At 44.5% G+C, this 15,034-nt stretch overlaps 1 protein-coding gene across 2 annotated transcripts; it reads right to left on the bottom strand.

Moving 5' to 3' along the window:
• Nucleotides 1-7,557: 7,557 nt before the first annotated feature.
• On the bottom strand, nt 7,558-13,847 carry LOC133462740 (microsomal glutathione S-transferase 1-like). 2 transcript variants are annotated; one of them, XM_061744147.1, is made up of 4 exons: nt 13,558-13,847; nt 13,310-13,456; nt 10,756-10,847; nt 7,558-7,981 (listed from the first exon to the last, which is right to left on the bottom strand). In XM_061744147.1, the coding sequence occupies exons 2-4, from the start codon at nt 13,424-13,426 to the stop codon at nt 7,735-7,737; spliced, it is 456 nt and encodes a 151-aa protein (XP_061600131.1). In that variant the 5' UTR covers nt 13,427-13,456; nt 13,558-13,847; the 3' UTR covers nt 7,558-7,734. The 2 variants fall into 2 exon arrangements, with proteins under 2 accessions (XP_061600131.1, XP_061600130.1); XM_061744146.1 differs by lacking the exon at nt 13,558-13,847 and having other exon boundaries at nt 13,310-13,551.
• Between the last annotated feature and the right edge of the window lie 1,187 nt (nt 13,848-15,034).

Raw genomic sequence — 15,034 nt, 5'->3', positions numbered from 1 at the left:
CACCTGCCAGCCAATCAGAATCCAGTATTCACAGACTGTGGTATATTTCTACATAAAGTAACTTAATAACTTGATGCATTAGAACCTTTAAGTAAATCTTAACAAAGTAAAACCCTGCAGAGACGAGTTTTGGTCACGTTTACGACGTTACGAAGATAAATCCATCCGGACCGACCAACCGATTTTATTCATGTTTATTTAGCCTTTATTCAAACAATATTTTTTTTACTTCTGACTTTTGTTACGGAGCCCAGGGAGCAGTTGGGGGTCAAGGGCCTTGCTCAGGGGCACGAAGGTGGTTCCCCTCGGTTGCAATGTTCCAATAATCACCGATAAAGTCTCAAGGACGTATCAGGAAACAGGCTTCGTACAGTGTCGGTGCCGTCTGTCTAAATATCGCAAAAAACTGTAATAATTGGCATAATGAGGTTGTATGGTCCGTTAGTGCCAATCGGGCCGAGTGTTTGAAAGTTTGAACGATGTCTCTACAATAAAGTTCGGCCGAGCAATAAGCGTCCGAATTTTCGTCTTTTTTTTGTGCTTTTTGGCATGGTTGCCACGGTAACACTTTTGACTGAGAAAAGTAATGCCCATCGAGGCACGATGGAGACGCATCCAACGATGTATGACATGCATGGGTGCACGTTGCGGTTCGGGCCCTATTAACGGACGAAAAAAGAGTGCGGAATAATAAGAATAAGAAGAAAAGGGAAAACTTTTCTGTATACTAATATATCGCCTTAATTTTTCAGGTTTTTCCGGACGTGTTTTATTTTTTGGGGGATTTTTTTTTCCACATCAGGGTCATGCTGTTCACTGGTGCGCAGTGGGACATTTGCGACTTTAGCTTGTTAGCAAAATGCTAGCAACATTGCCTTTGGGCCATTCTGGACGATTGCAATATGGTCACGCCTTGACTTGGCATGACCATAATAATATCATTCTTTTCACGGCATCTCTTTTCACTGCTATGCCGATGACACTTAGCTGTACCTCCGGACTGACCCCGACCTACGTTCTGCAGGACAAAGGAGACAGAAAACAGGAGACAGAAAACAGGAAACAGGAGACAGGAGACAGGAAACAGGAGACATAAAACAGGAAACAGGAAACAGACAGTTAGCAGAATACAAGTAGAAGTACTTGTGTACAAGTACTTGGGAACTATCTTTGACAACATGCTCAGGTTTTCCAACAACACAGAGGAAATGATAAAGAAGTGCCATCAGAGACAATACCTACTCAGAAAGCCATAATCCTTTGGAATCAACAAAGACATTTTCACAACATTTTAATTATGCTTTTATTGAAAATGTGGTAACCTTTTCTTTTATATGTTGGTTTTATTTGATCACACTGCAGTACAGAAACCGCCTGTTGGACTCAGTGAACGTCTGCTCTAAAATCACCGGGCAGCCTGTAAGAATCTGACTGCCCTGTGTGACCAACAGACAATAAAGACCAGGTGCCTCATTTATCAACCGTGCGTACGCACAGATGTGTGCGTAATGTGTGCGTAAGAACATTCCCGCTCCAACATAGGTTTTAAATCACGGCATAGATCCATCAGAATGTTTTTGGGGAAGCGGTACCTGCTGAGAAGCCACTCTGTCTCTCACTGAACAGACCAGCTCTTTGAAAACACACTTCTCCAAATCCTCCAACGGTAGAAGATAAGCCATGGTACTTGTATTTTCTTTTCAGGTCGTCCTGCCACAGCTGTCTTTTATTTATTTTTTTTATTTTTATTTGCACCATAAAAGAGAAAAACAAAAACAACTAACAGACAAAAATAATATGTGCGGGAGAGGTTAAAAAACCCTGTACGGGCTTAAAAAAGCACCTCCCCAAGGAAATAAAATAATTGACAAATAAATCAACAACAATAATACTGGTATTCACCAAATAAACAAGAAGCTATAACAACAGCCAATAAGAAGCAAACAACATGAGCAGGGAATGCAAAAAACAAAAACATGAGAGTATGTAGGGTAATAATCCACATCTAACATACTGTAAAATAAACGTTTAAGAATTTTGATTTAACAGAATAGTCTTAACTTAAACATTTTGATAGAAGAGCATGATTCAACAATTAACTGATAGGAATTCCAGATTAAGGAGCCTCTATAAGCAAAAGAAAACTGGGTGTGTGTAGTCGATAAAAAGGGGGATGAAGTTGGTTACTGTGTCTTGTGTTGTAAGAATAGACCTGAGAGTTGGCTGTAAAGAATTCATGAAACGATTTGGAAAGCAAGTGGGAAAGATGGATACATTTATAAATAAATATGCATGATTGAAGAATGTTTATATCTTATACTGACAATATGGGGAGCTACGTGCGGATGCTCTTTGTGGATTACAGCTCTGCCTTCAACACCATCCTCCCTCACAAACTGGTGGTCAAGCTCTTTCTTTTTCTTGTTTTTTTTTTTTTCTGTTAAGCACTTTGTGTTTCATTATTTGTAGGAAAAGTGCTATATAAATAAAGTTTGATTTGATTTGATTTGAAGCTGGGGGACCTGGGGATTCCAGCCGACACCTGCACCTGGATCAGCAGCTTCCTCTCTGACCGCAGACAGAGAGTCAGGGTGGGCCATCACATCCCCGGCCCTAAGCCTCAGTACCGGCTCCCCCCAGGGTTGCGTGCTGAGTCCCCTGCTCTACTCTCTCTACACGCATGACTGCACACCCGTCCATCATAACAACACTATAGTGAAGTTTGCTGACGACACTACAGTGGTGGGGCTCATCTCGGGGGGGGATGAGTCTGCATACAGAGACGAGGTGGTGCGGCTGTCGTCGTGGTGCCGAGACAATAACCTCCTCCTGAACAGCTCCAAGACCAAAGGGGGTTCTCAGCCCCAGGGGAAGCGATGGCGTCAGCGCCAGCCCCAGCCTGTTCCTGCTCCAGCGGTGGTCCTGGACGCATCGCCCCCTGTTCTGGCTCCAGCGGTGGTCCTGGACACCTCAGCTCCTGCTCGAGTTCCTCCTCCGGTGATGGTTCCGGACCCCCCTCAGCCAGCTCCGAGGACCGTGTTCCCCCCAACCCGCCCTGGATGTGGACTGTGGGGACATCTGGGATCTGTCCCTTGAGGGGGGGCCAGCGCCCCGGACCCGGGTACCCCCGGAGCCGGCACCTCGGACCCGGGCTCCCCCGCAGCCAGCACCACGGACCCGGGTCCCCACTCGGGCAGCTCCGGGGATCCTCTGCCCCCCGACGCCGGCTCCCCGCATCCTGTCTGCTCCTGTTCCGGCTCCCCGCATCCTGTCTGCTCCGGTTCCGGCTCCCCGCATCCTGTCTGCTCCGGTTCCGGCTCCCCGCATCCTGTCTGCTCCGGTTCCGGCTCCCCGCATCCTGTCTGCTCCGGTTCCGGCTCCCCGCATCCTGTCTGCTCCTGTTCCGGCTCCCCGCATCCTGTCTGCTCCGGTTCTGGCTCCCCGCATCCTGTCTGCTCCTGTTCCGGCTCCCCGCATCCTGTCTGCTCCGGTTCCGGCTCCCCGCATCCTGTCTGCTCCGGTTCCGGCTCCCCGCATCCTGTCTGCTCCGGTTCTGGCTCCCCGCATCCTGTCTGCTCCTGTTCCGGCTCCCCGCATCCTGTCTGCTCCGGTTCCGGCTCCCCGCATCCTGTCTGCTCCTGTTCCGGCTCCCCGCATCCTGTCTGCTCCAGTTCCAGAGCCCCGTCCAGTCCCAGAGCCCCGTCCAGTCCCCGAGCCCCGCCAAGAGTCCCCGCCACGCCCCCCGGCAAGACCCACGCCAAGACCCAGGCCTAGGCCTCGGGGACGCCCCCCCGAGCTGTCTCGCCGGTCTGCCCAGTCCCGAGGACGGCCCCCGGAACTTTGCCCGTGTGTGGCCTGGGCCCTCCTCCAGGCCCCCTCCGCCCGCCCTGGGTGACCGTTGGGACATCTGGGATCTGTCCCTTGGGGTGGGGGGGTACTGTCAGGGTTTGACACTTCCCCCAGTTTGACTTTCAGTTTCTGTCTTGCCCCGCCTGTGTCCCATCTGCCCTGATTGTGTCTGCACCTGTGTCTCGTTATCCCCTCAGTATATCTTGTCTTGTCATTCCTTGGTTCCCTGTCGGTCCGTACTGGTTCTTCCCTCCATGTGCTCCTGGTCCTTGATCCCTGTTAGTTTTGTGTTTTTTCAATCCTGCTCTGCAGCGCCTTGTTTTTGCCTTTTGTGGATTAAACCCTTTGTTTTTGAGAACTCTGGCCTCCCTCTCTCTCCTGCACTTGGGTCCTTAGAAAACCAAATCCTAACAAAAAGACAGAGATTCCTCCGCTCATCATCAGCGGGGATTGTGTAGAAAAAAGCCCAAAATATAATAAAAGACACTTCACGCCCCGGACACTCACTGTTTGAACTGCTGCCATATGGGAAACGATACAGACTCATGAAAACGAGGACAAACAGACTCAAACACAGCTTTTACCCAACAGCAATAACCACCCTTAACAAAAACAGAAGCTAATGTGCGATAACAATAAATTATTGTATGCTGATGAAGGGACTTGTGGGGTCCGTGTGTTGTTGTGGAAGGGTGAATGTGTCTAGATAGAGATATATATATATATACATATATATATATATATATATATATATATATATATATATATATATATATATATATATATATATATATATATATTTATTTTGTTTTTATTTGTTTATATTTTTATTTTAAATGATATTTCGTTGTACATAAGTTATAATGACAATAAAGAACTATCTATCTATCCACTTACTTATATGTGTATATATATATATATATATATATATATATATATATATATATATATATATATATATATATATATATATATACATGTATATATATATGTGTATATATATATATATATATATACATATATATATGTATATATATATATATATATATATATATATATATATATATATATATATATATATATATATATATATATATATAGCTGATTAAAAGTACGATTTTTTCCTTGAAAATGTAACGAAGTAAAAGTACAGAAAAATCAAAGTATCAATAAAAGTACAAATTCTCAAAAATCTTACTTAAGTACAGTAACGAAGTACTTGTACTTCGTAACTTTACACCACTGACAATTTCTGAGATTACTCTGAGTTTTTTTTTTTTTGACTGATTAAAGTAGTAATTTGAGACTTGACCAGCAGAGCTAAACGGAATAAAGAGGAGCTGTAATACAAACCTGGACCAGCAGATGGCAGCAGAGAGATAAGGGAATAAGAGATGGAATACAAACCGGCAGAAACCCGACCAGCAGATCTGAAGCAGGAGAACATGTTAGAGGGAGGAAATAAAACACAAATAGTACAAATTGAAAAAAAAAAAAATATATATATATATGTATGTATGTATTATATATATGTATATGTGTATATATGTATGTATATACATATACATATACATATATGTATATGTATATGTATATGTATATATATGTATATATGTATATATATGTAAAGCAACATCAACCCAGTAATAATCCCTCTGAAACACAGCTGAGAGAAAACTTTACTGGTATTAGATGATTGAAAAACATGATTATCAGTTCAGATGAATGCAGCTTAAATGAAAAAAGGAAAACATTTGCCACAGTTACATGACGCTTTTTAATTCAGTATTAATTCCGAATTAAATAATTCCGAATTAAACTATTTTCCTTCGAGTTTACATGGAAATAGTAATTCCGAATTGAGGTTTCCATGGAAAACACACGTTTGATGGTCTTTATCCAATTCCTCTTAAGGTCTGAGGGTTGGGAAGGTTCTGATTGGATAATGTTAGGAATCCTCCTCCTCTGGCTGGGAGTTCCAGCAGGTGCTGCTGATCTTCAATCAGCCCCAGCTGCCACTAGTCACTAATCACCAGCCCAGGCATAAGAGGAGACCTGGACCTTCACTCAGTGCTTGATCGTACTAAACCCATGTGGTAACTAGTCTGGCTCTTTGGGAATTTTCTCCAGCGTTTTGCAGCTCTCAAGTTTGAACTTTTTTTGTCTTGCTTGCTTTAATCCCTCTTTGTTTTTTATCCCAAGGCTTTTTCACCGTATCTACATTGCCTCCCTGGAAACCTCCCCGACGCCTCTGCTCCTCTCACAACCATCTCCTGGTTCTGTGACCCCCAACCATCTCCTGGTTCTGTGACCCCCAACCATCTCCTGGTTCTGTGACCCCCAACCATCTCCTGGTTCTCTGTGACCCCCAACCATCTCCTGGCTCTCTGTGACCCCCAACCATCTCCTGGTTCTCTGTGACCCCCAACCATCTCCTGGTTCTCTGTGACCCCCAACCATCTCCTGGATCTCTGTGACCCCCAACCATCACGACTGACCCTTGTCTCCTAGACCCCCAACCATCTCCTGGATCTCTGTGACCCCCTGCCATCTACTCACTGACCCTGGTCTCCTGGACCCCCAACCTTCTGATGGTTCTCTGTGACCCCCTGCCATCTACTCACGACTGACCCTTGTCTCTTGGACCGCCAACCATCTCTTTACCCGTTTCCTCTGCCTTCCCCTCCGGATCTCCCCCTGAGTTAGTTTTCCCTCCCTGGACTGGTTAGTACACGCACACTCATTTCATAAAACACATACGCACACAGTTATTTACACATCTCATTCATATACAGACGCACCACATTCCCCCCCATTTTAGTATCCCTAGGATAGTGTAGGGTTTTCCCTTTTACATTAGTAAACAGCCTTCTGGCCCTTTTATTTAATTTAAATTGTTTGTTTTCCTGTTTGTGGTTGGCTACTCGGGTTCACCTCAGGTTTTGGGTCGGACCCAACAGGATAGGGGGGAGGACCGGAAGTTACGTCTACCGGAAGAAAAACAAACTTACACAAGTTTGAAACTTTGAAAAGCTCACCATTTTGATGTTTCCTGCCATCTGTTCTTTTGATTATTTCCAGGTCCTCCAAGCTATTTATTAAATAAATGGTCTCTGCTCTTGACCAGCGTTTACTGCGTGCTGCCATCTTGAAACTTTATTTGGAAAACAAGCCCAGCGCGGAATATAAGCGTCAGACCGGAATTAATTTAAAGAGGAATGAGTGGATACATGATCGTGGAATTATTCTATTCGGATTTAAAATCGGAATAAACCAGCCACTTCGGAATCAAGTTTAATTCGGAATGGCCATTTTCATTCGGAATTAGGTGTTTACATACTCTTTTGAAATTTAAACACTTTTTTGAAATTTAAAACCGTGAGGCGGGGAGTGCCGGGCCACGCGGGACAATGCCCCCCACGACCCGGACCCCCCGCCCCTTCTCCTATGTGCGTATGCATCGTGTAGGGGGGGGAAGGAGGGGGAGCAGAGGCCGAAGCCAGGAGGCAGGACCAGCAGAGCCGGCCCTGAAAAGACGCCCACGCTCCCCCACCGGCCATCCAGTGGACATTTGGACAGTTACATACTCATTTTAAATCGGATTTAATTTTAATTCTGAATTAAAGAGGAATTAGACTTCCCATGTAAACGCACTGATAGACCCAGTAATGTGCACTAAACTAATTAATAATCACTCCGAAACACAGCTGAGACAAAACTTTTACTAGCATTAAACGTTAAAAACAATCGGTTCAGATGAATGCAGCTTAAATGAAAACAGGAAAACATTGACATTGAGCTGCAGTTATGCGCAGCGGTGCGCCCCCTACGGCGGTGCGCCCCCTACAGGAGCAGGGTGGTGCACCCCGTACGGTGGTGTGCCCCCTACAGGAGCAGGGTGGCGCTGAGCACCCGATAGGCCATGGAGACGACCACCAGCACCCCCAGCAGGAAGGAGAGCGCCCTGCAGGGCTGAGGCAGAGCCCACACATAGGACACGGTGTGGAAGACTCTGGACCCGGTGAAGAGGCGGAAATGCAGCAGAGCGGAGGAAAGATCCGGACCCGTCAGGGCGTAGAGGAGGCCGACGACCACGAAGGGAACGATGTTCTCCAGGTCGTTCAGGTGGCACCTGGAGGAGGAAACACAGACGAGCAGTTAGACATTGTTTAGAGGGTTTTCTGTGGTATTCAAGTCCCGTAGCAGCTCTAACACAACTGTTCTGAATTTGAATGTTTCACTCGTCAATTTTCTCTACAGAACCTTGAACTCCAGATAATTTATAAAAGATTCTTTTTACTAATTTCCAGATTGATATAGAGGGAATGTGCATGACGTCACAGATGCGACTTCACAGCGGGTTACGCCCACTGAGTGGCAGCGTAAACATTCAGTTTGAGCAACTGGAAAACATCTAAAATGGGAAAGAGCTGTTGTGCGATCGACTGTACTCATAGATTTAGCAAGAAATCAGAGTTATCGTTTTACAGACTGCCGGAAAATAAGCTTAAGAGAGACAAATGGATCGCTGTAATTTACAGAAACAACTGGATTCCAGCCACCGAAACGTGGATTTGTGGTTCCCATTTTGTATCAGGTAATGTTGGATTTTTGGGTAGCTAACGTTAAACGGCCAAATCATAAAGTTCGGTGTCCTCATCACTTTAATTTCACCAACAAATCCTGCCTTGAAGTAGGACCAAGCGTCAAGACTTTTGTAAGCCTTCAAGATTTGCTTTTTGTATTTCCCCGGCGTAAAATTAAGTACATATAAATATCAGGAAACTGGATTCGTGGCCAAATATTAATGTCCATGGACCACTGGTTCTTGGTAACTGTACCAAATATTAATGTCCATGGACCACTGGTTCTTGGTAACTGTACCAAATATTAATGTCCATGGACCACTGGTTCTTGGTAACTGTACCAAATATTAATGTCCATGGACCACTGGTTCTTGGTAACTGTACCAAATATGAATGTCCATGGACCACTGGTTCTTGGGGTAACTTTACCAAATATTAATGTCCATGGACCACTGGTTCTTGGTAACTGTACCAAATATTAATGTCCATGGACCACTGGTTCTTGGTAACTGTACCAAATATTAATGTCCATGGACCACTGGTTCTTGGTAACTGTACCAAATATGAATGTCCATGGACCACTGGTTCTTGGGGTAACTTTACCAAATATTAATGTCCATGGACCACTGGTTCTTGGTAACTGTACCAAATATTAATGTCCATGGACCACTGGTTCTTGGTAACTGTACCAAATATTAATGTCCATGGACCACTGGTTCTTGGTAACTGTACCAAATATTAATGTCCATGGACCACTGGTTCTTGGTAACTGTACCAAATATTAATGTCCATGGACCACTGGTTCTTGGGGTAACTGTACCAAATATTAATGTCCATGGACCACTGGTTCTTGGTGTAACTGTACCAAATATTAATGTCCATGGACCACTGGTTCTTGGTAACTGTACCAAATATTAATGTCCATGGACCACTGGTTCTTGGTAACTGTACCAAATATTAATGTCCATGGACCACTGGTTCTTGGGGTAACTGTACCAAATATTAATGTCCATGGACCACTGGTTCTTGGGGTAACTTTACCAAATATTAATGTCCATGGACCACTGGTTCTTGGTAACTGTACCAAATATTTATGTCCATGGACCACTGGTTCTTGGTAACTGTACCAAATATTAATGTCCATGGACCACTGGTTCTTGGTGTAACTGTACCAAATATTAATGTCCATGGACCACTGGTTCTTGGTAACTGTACCAAATATTAATGTCCATGGACCACTGGTTCTTGGTAACTGTACCAAATATTAATGTCCATGGACCACTGGTTCTAACCCTAATGAAAAGCGTCAGTCAGTGACACGTTTAAGTCCCGCCCACATCTGAAGTCGCATGCAAACTCCCTGAATGTCAGGTTTTAGATTAGATTAGATTAGATTAGGGCTATTTGTCACTTAGCCAGCGTCCCGGCGTAGTGGAATTACTGCCAGTACAATCAGGACAACAGAAAACAAGGCAAAACAGATGGCAACAGATGACATAAGTACACTGGTGAAATTCGCTCAGAAGACGACACTGGGGATGGAGGAGGGAGAAAAGGCATAAAAAAAGGGGACTAAACACCTCAGCGCTAGAAAAGCAACATACTCATGAAAAATCCTTCGTGTTCGTTTGTCTGGTGCACCATAAGAAAACCAGTGAAATAGAATCAAAGTTTATACAAGCTTTTATTATATCATGTACAATGTTTTCCAGCCGGAGGTAAACTTTTCTCAAACCACAAAGGTAGGAGAGGAATGCACACAGTGGTCATGGATCTAGTCCTATTTATACTACAAAGGGAGGTGTTCTTTGCACCTGAACTCCATCTGACAAACATGTCGGACCTTCAGCCGTAATAATAATAATGTCCCCGTCTATTGCTTCCTACTTAAGATGTCAACCCAGATAACGGATGAGATCCATCAGCGTTTAAATATCTGTTTCTCTTCATTGTCTTCACCTAACGAAGAGTAAATATCTGAACTATTTTAACAGCCTAGTCATAAAACAGGAGTTGACCCTGCAACTAGAGAAAACAGCTGAACTATAGCTGAACTTCTGAACAGGCAAATAGAGAAAAACCACCAGTGAAAAACCCTTCAAACTCTAAACAATTTCATAAAATCCTAACACTCATAACAAATTTAACATCATAACGAAGAGCCAGGGAAGGTGTTGGATAATGAGGGAAGGGTATTTAGCTGTATGTAAACTCGAAGGAAAATAGTTTAATTCAGAATTATTTATTATTTATCATAAAAACATGGTTCCTGCACCTTTACCTATAACCCTGTGAGGGAAACGTGATGGTTGCTTCTCACCTGCGAACTCGCTCCACGTCTGGATCCGTCTTCATCATCTTCTTCTTCTCCTGCTCCGACTTCCCCGCCACGTCTTCCTCGTTAGAGAAGGACTGCGTGGACAGAAGACACCGTGAGGTCAGGGCCACGTTTCCACGTATCCAGGTATTTACAAAAACGGATATTTCCCCCTCTACGTTTTGAAAAATACCATCATTTCCAGGAACCTGCATAAATATCTGTTAAGGTGCTATGAGCAGCCAAACCTACAGGGGGCAGTGTAACGAGAAGATAAAGTCATGCTAGCCAATCAGAATCCTGGAAAAAAACATCAACAAATGACACGAGTAACTTCCAGTTACTTCCAAGATGAACCAGAGTCTTTGGTTTGGAGTGACAGAGAAGTGGAGTTACTTTTAAGTGTGACGTTAGAATATAAAACAGGTAAAATACAAGAAAATATTGACGGTTACAAACTAATTGTAAACACAGGTGTCACTCATGACGCTGGTGACGTTTCTGTCTCATAATGTGACGTTCTGAAGCCTAAATGTCCGTTTCTCTCCGTTTACAAGCAAACGTGAAGACGGAGGTTTTAAAAATATCCACTTTGTTTTCAGAAATGATGGTTTTTGGAGACTTTGAGCTTCGTTTTCAAGCTGCGCTGCAGAACTAGAGGAAAAAGTGCATATAGTCTGCATATATCTATATAGAGCGTGCACATCTTCAGTTTCTTTTTTCACCATGGATCACACTTTGGGAAACCTTTATATTTCAGCGTTATTTCTGCGTAGAAAAGAGAGAGTTTGATGCTCCTTAACGTTATTTCTGCGTAAATAAGAGTGAGTTTGATGCTCCTTAACGTTATTTCCGCGTAGATAAGAGTGAGTTTGATGCTCCTTAACGTTATTTCCGCGTAGATAAGAGTGAGTTTGATGCTCCTTAACGTTATTTCCACATAGATAAGAGTGAGTTTGATGCTCCTTAACGTTATTTCCACATAGATAAGAGTGAGTTTGATGCTCCTTAACGTTATTTCCACGTAGATAAGAGTGAGTTTGATGCTCCTTAACGTTATTTCCACGTAGATAAGATTGAGTTTGATGCTCCTTAATGTTATTTCCACATAAATAAGAGAGTTTGATGCTCCTTAACGTTATATCCGTGTAGATCAGAGAGAGTTTGATGCTCCTTAACGTTATATCCGTGTAGATCAGAGAGAGTTTGATGCTCCTTAACGTTATTTCTGCGTAGATAAGAGAGCGTTTGATCCTTAACCAGGTCGGTCCTGGATCAACATCAACCATCATCGTTGGTCCCGGTGAAGCTGCAGTGTGTCTGCAGTGAACACTGACACACCGGGTCGGAGTGGATCTGGTCATATTGTTTAAACTGTGTTTTGTGATTAATAAGCACGGTTTTTTAATTATTTTGCGTTAGATCAATGTAGCAAATAAAATGGTTGGGACCATCCAGCTCCTCAACAATCAGTTATTGTTTCACATGAGCAGTTCAGGTAAAAACGGCAGTTAAATCAGCAAAGATGTCAGTTTGCTGGATGAAATATATTAATTTCTGATAAAATAAGTTTGTTAGTGACAGCTCTGCTCATGTACGCATGTGAGTGAGTGAACATTTGTGTGAACATGAAAGTACAATCTGCATTGAGGTTCTTGCTTCGGGAATCCCGGTCTGTGATTGGACGCTGCCTCGGCGTCGCCGCTGCTCATTTGCATAAAGTTCCGATTTTTGAACTTCAAATTGACGCTCTGGACGCCTCTGTGGCCTCCAACGCCTCTCGCAGCAGCTTTCATAGACAATGAAAGGTAGCTCGACGCCTATGACGCTTTCAGGGTGAATCCAGGGTGAGCTGCAGATTCTGATCAATGTTTTTCACGAGTCGGCCAAAAGATCCAGGAACTAAATCCAGATACTAGAAGTCTATAAAAGTAACTGCAAACTGAACTCCTCCAAACCATCCAGGCGTGTCTGCAGTACCAGCCGCCGCCACCAGGAGTGCTGTAGCACCAACCGAGGTCAGACAGGAAGCAGAGGAAGAACCGCCCACCAACCCTTGTGCTGTCTTTAGGTCAAGGGAGGGTGAAGGGAGAAAATAAGGAATGAAGGAAGGGAGAAAAGATGGAAGGAAGGAAAGAAGGAAGTAAGGAAGAAAGGAGAAAAGAAGGAAGAAAGTAGGAAAGGGAGTAAGGAAGGGAGAAAAGTTCGAAGGAAGGAACGAAGGGAGAAAAGGAAAGAAGGGAGGGAGGAAGGAATGGAAAAAAGGAAAGAAAGAAGTGAGTGAAGAAGGAAGGAAAAGCAAAGAAGGTAATAAAGAAACAAATGACGGAAGGGAGGTAGGAAGAAAAGGGAGTAAAGGAGGGTAGAAAAGGAGGAAAAGAGGAAAGGAAGAAGGAAGGAGAGAGCATGGCAGGAGGAAAGAAGGATAGAAGAATTGGGTCATTTTGACCCAAAGACAGCACAAGGGTTAAATCAGTAATGAAAAGGGGGGAAAGTTCACCGTGGTTGTTTATCTACGGAGGTAGACTCCACACAAACAGCAGAAGAAGAAACTGACCCCGTTCTTGAAGCGGAAGAACGCCGTCATCGGCGCCAGCAGCAGCATCTTCAGGACGACGATGGCGGCGTGGGTGGCGAAGGCCCGGAACGCCGGGTTTTCCATCAGCTCGGCCATCGCGGAGGAAACGGCAGGAATAATGAAGCTCTGGAAGACACTGGGATCAGTCTGCTGCGGTGCAACCGGCCAGACCAGTTCAGACCGGTTCAGACTCACGTGTTTGCTCCTGTCAGAGCAGAGAGAGTTACCTGTACGACTGCAGCAGACGAAACCGTCGCCCTTTGACCCCGCAAGGGGGCGCGGCCAACGGCAGTAAAAGTCTCTACCAAAGTCCAGCTCACAGCAGCAGCAGAGCAGAGTTCAGTCCTCAGGGGCGAGGTAACGAGTGGCAGGAGAGAGAATACCAGAAACCAGCCGGAACACAGGAACTGAAACGCCAAGCAGTCAGAGGAAAAACCGTGACCTCCCAGGAACTCTCCACACCTAGTTAATGCTGCTGTCTTCTCCCCCCTTCTTCCTCTTGGTTTTCCCCTCTCCTTCCTCTTGGTTCCCTCCTCCCCTTCCTCTTGGTTCCTCCTCTCCTTCCTCTTGGTTCCTCCTTCTCCTTCCTCTTGGTTCCCTCCTCTCCTTCCTCTTGGTTCCTCCTCTCCTTCCTCTTGGTCCCCCCCCTCCCCCTCCTCTCTTGGTTCCTCCTCTCCTTACTCTTGGTTCCTCCTCTCCTTCCTCTTGGTTCCTCCTCTCCTTCCTCTTGGTTCCTCCTCCACAGGCTGGCAGCAATCAGGAGGTTGGGGATAAAGAGGAGGAGGAAGAAGTCCTTTCTCTCTCTGGGGCAGCAGTAGCAGGGGAAGGTTGGATGAGACAGAACTGTTGGTTAAACTTCAGGCATGTCTTAGGGACATCAAGGACTGGATGTCCAGAAATTTCTTGCTTCTAAATTCAGATAAAACAGAGGTTATCATTCTTGGTCCAGAGCATCTTAGGAAGGGATTAGATGGTGTTGCGATGGCTTCCAGTGCAACTGTGAGAAACCTTGGTGTTGTTTTCGATCAGGATTTGTCGTTTAAACCATATGTTAATCAGGTTTGTAAAATAGCGTTTTTCCATCTCCGTAATATTGCAAAAATTAGGAAAATCCTCTCGCAGACTGATGCAGAAAAACTAGTTCATGCGTTTGTATCTTCTAGACTAGATTACTGTAATGTGTTGTTAGCAGGATGTTCAAGTAATTTGCTGAATAGGCTCCAGCTGATCCAAAATGCAGCAGCACGAGTACTGACAGGAATCAGCAGGAGAGACCACGTCTCTCCAGTGTTAGCGTCGCTCCATTGGCTACCTGTAAAATTCAGAATCCAATTTAAAATTTTATTACTTGCATATAAAGCCCAAAACGGCTTAGCTCCGCAGTATTTACAAGACCTGATAGTGCCTTATGTTCCTGGCAGAGCTCTCCGCTCCCAGAGTGCAGGTTTACTCGTAGTTAGAGTATCTAAATGTAGATTTGGAGGGCGGGCGTTCTGCTATCAGGCACCATTACTATGGAACGGTGTGCTGAAGCAGGGTAACATCTAAAACATGCTGGATAGGGGCTCTCGAGGACCAGGATAGGGCACCCCTGTATTAAACGCTATATAAATAAAATTGAATTGAATTGAATTTGTTTCCTTTTCTGGGGAAACAGGTAACCCTTATATTTCCTCTGTCCATAATGGCAGAGTTTTATTATTA

The sequence above is a fragment of the Cololabis saira genome, chromosome 16, assembly GCF_033807715.1.
Source record: "Cololabis saira isolate AMF1-May2022 chromosome 16, fColSai1.1, whole genome shotgun sequence".
Lineage (NCBI taxonomy): Eukaryota > Metazoa > Chordata > Actinopteri > Beloniformes > Belonidae > Cololabis > Cololabis saira.
Note: the sequence above shows the minus strand (reverse complement) of the source record. Positions and strands in the feature narration are given on the sequence as shown.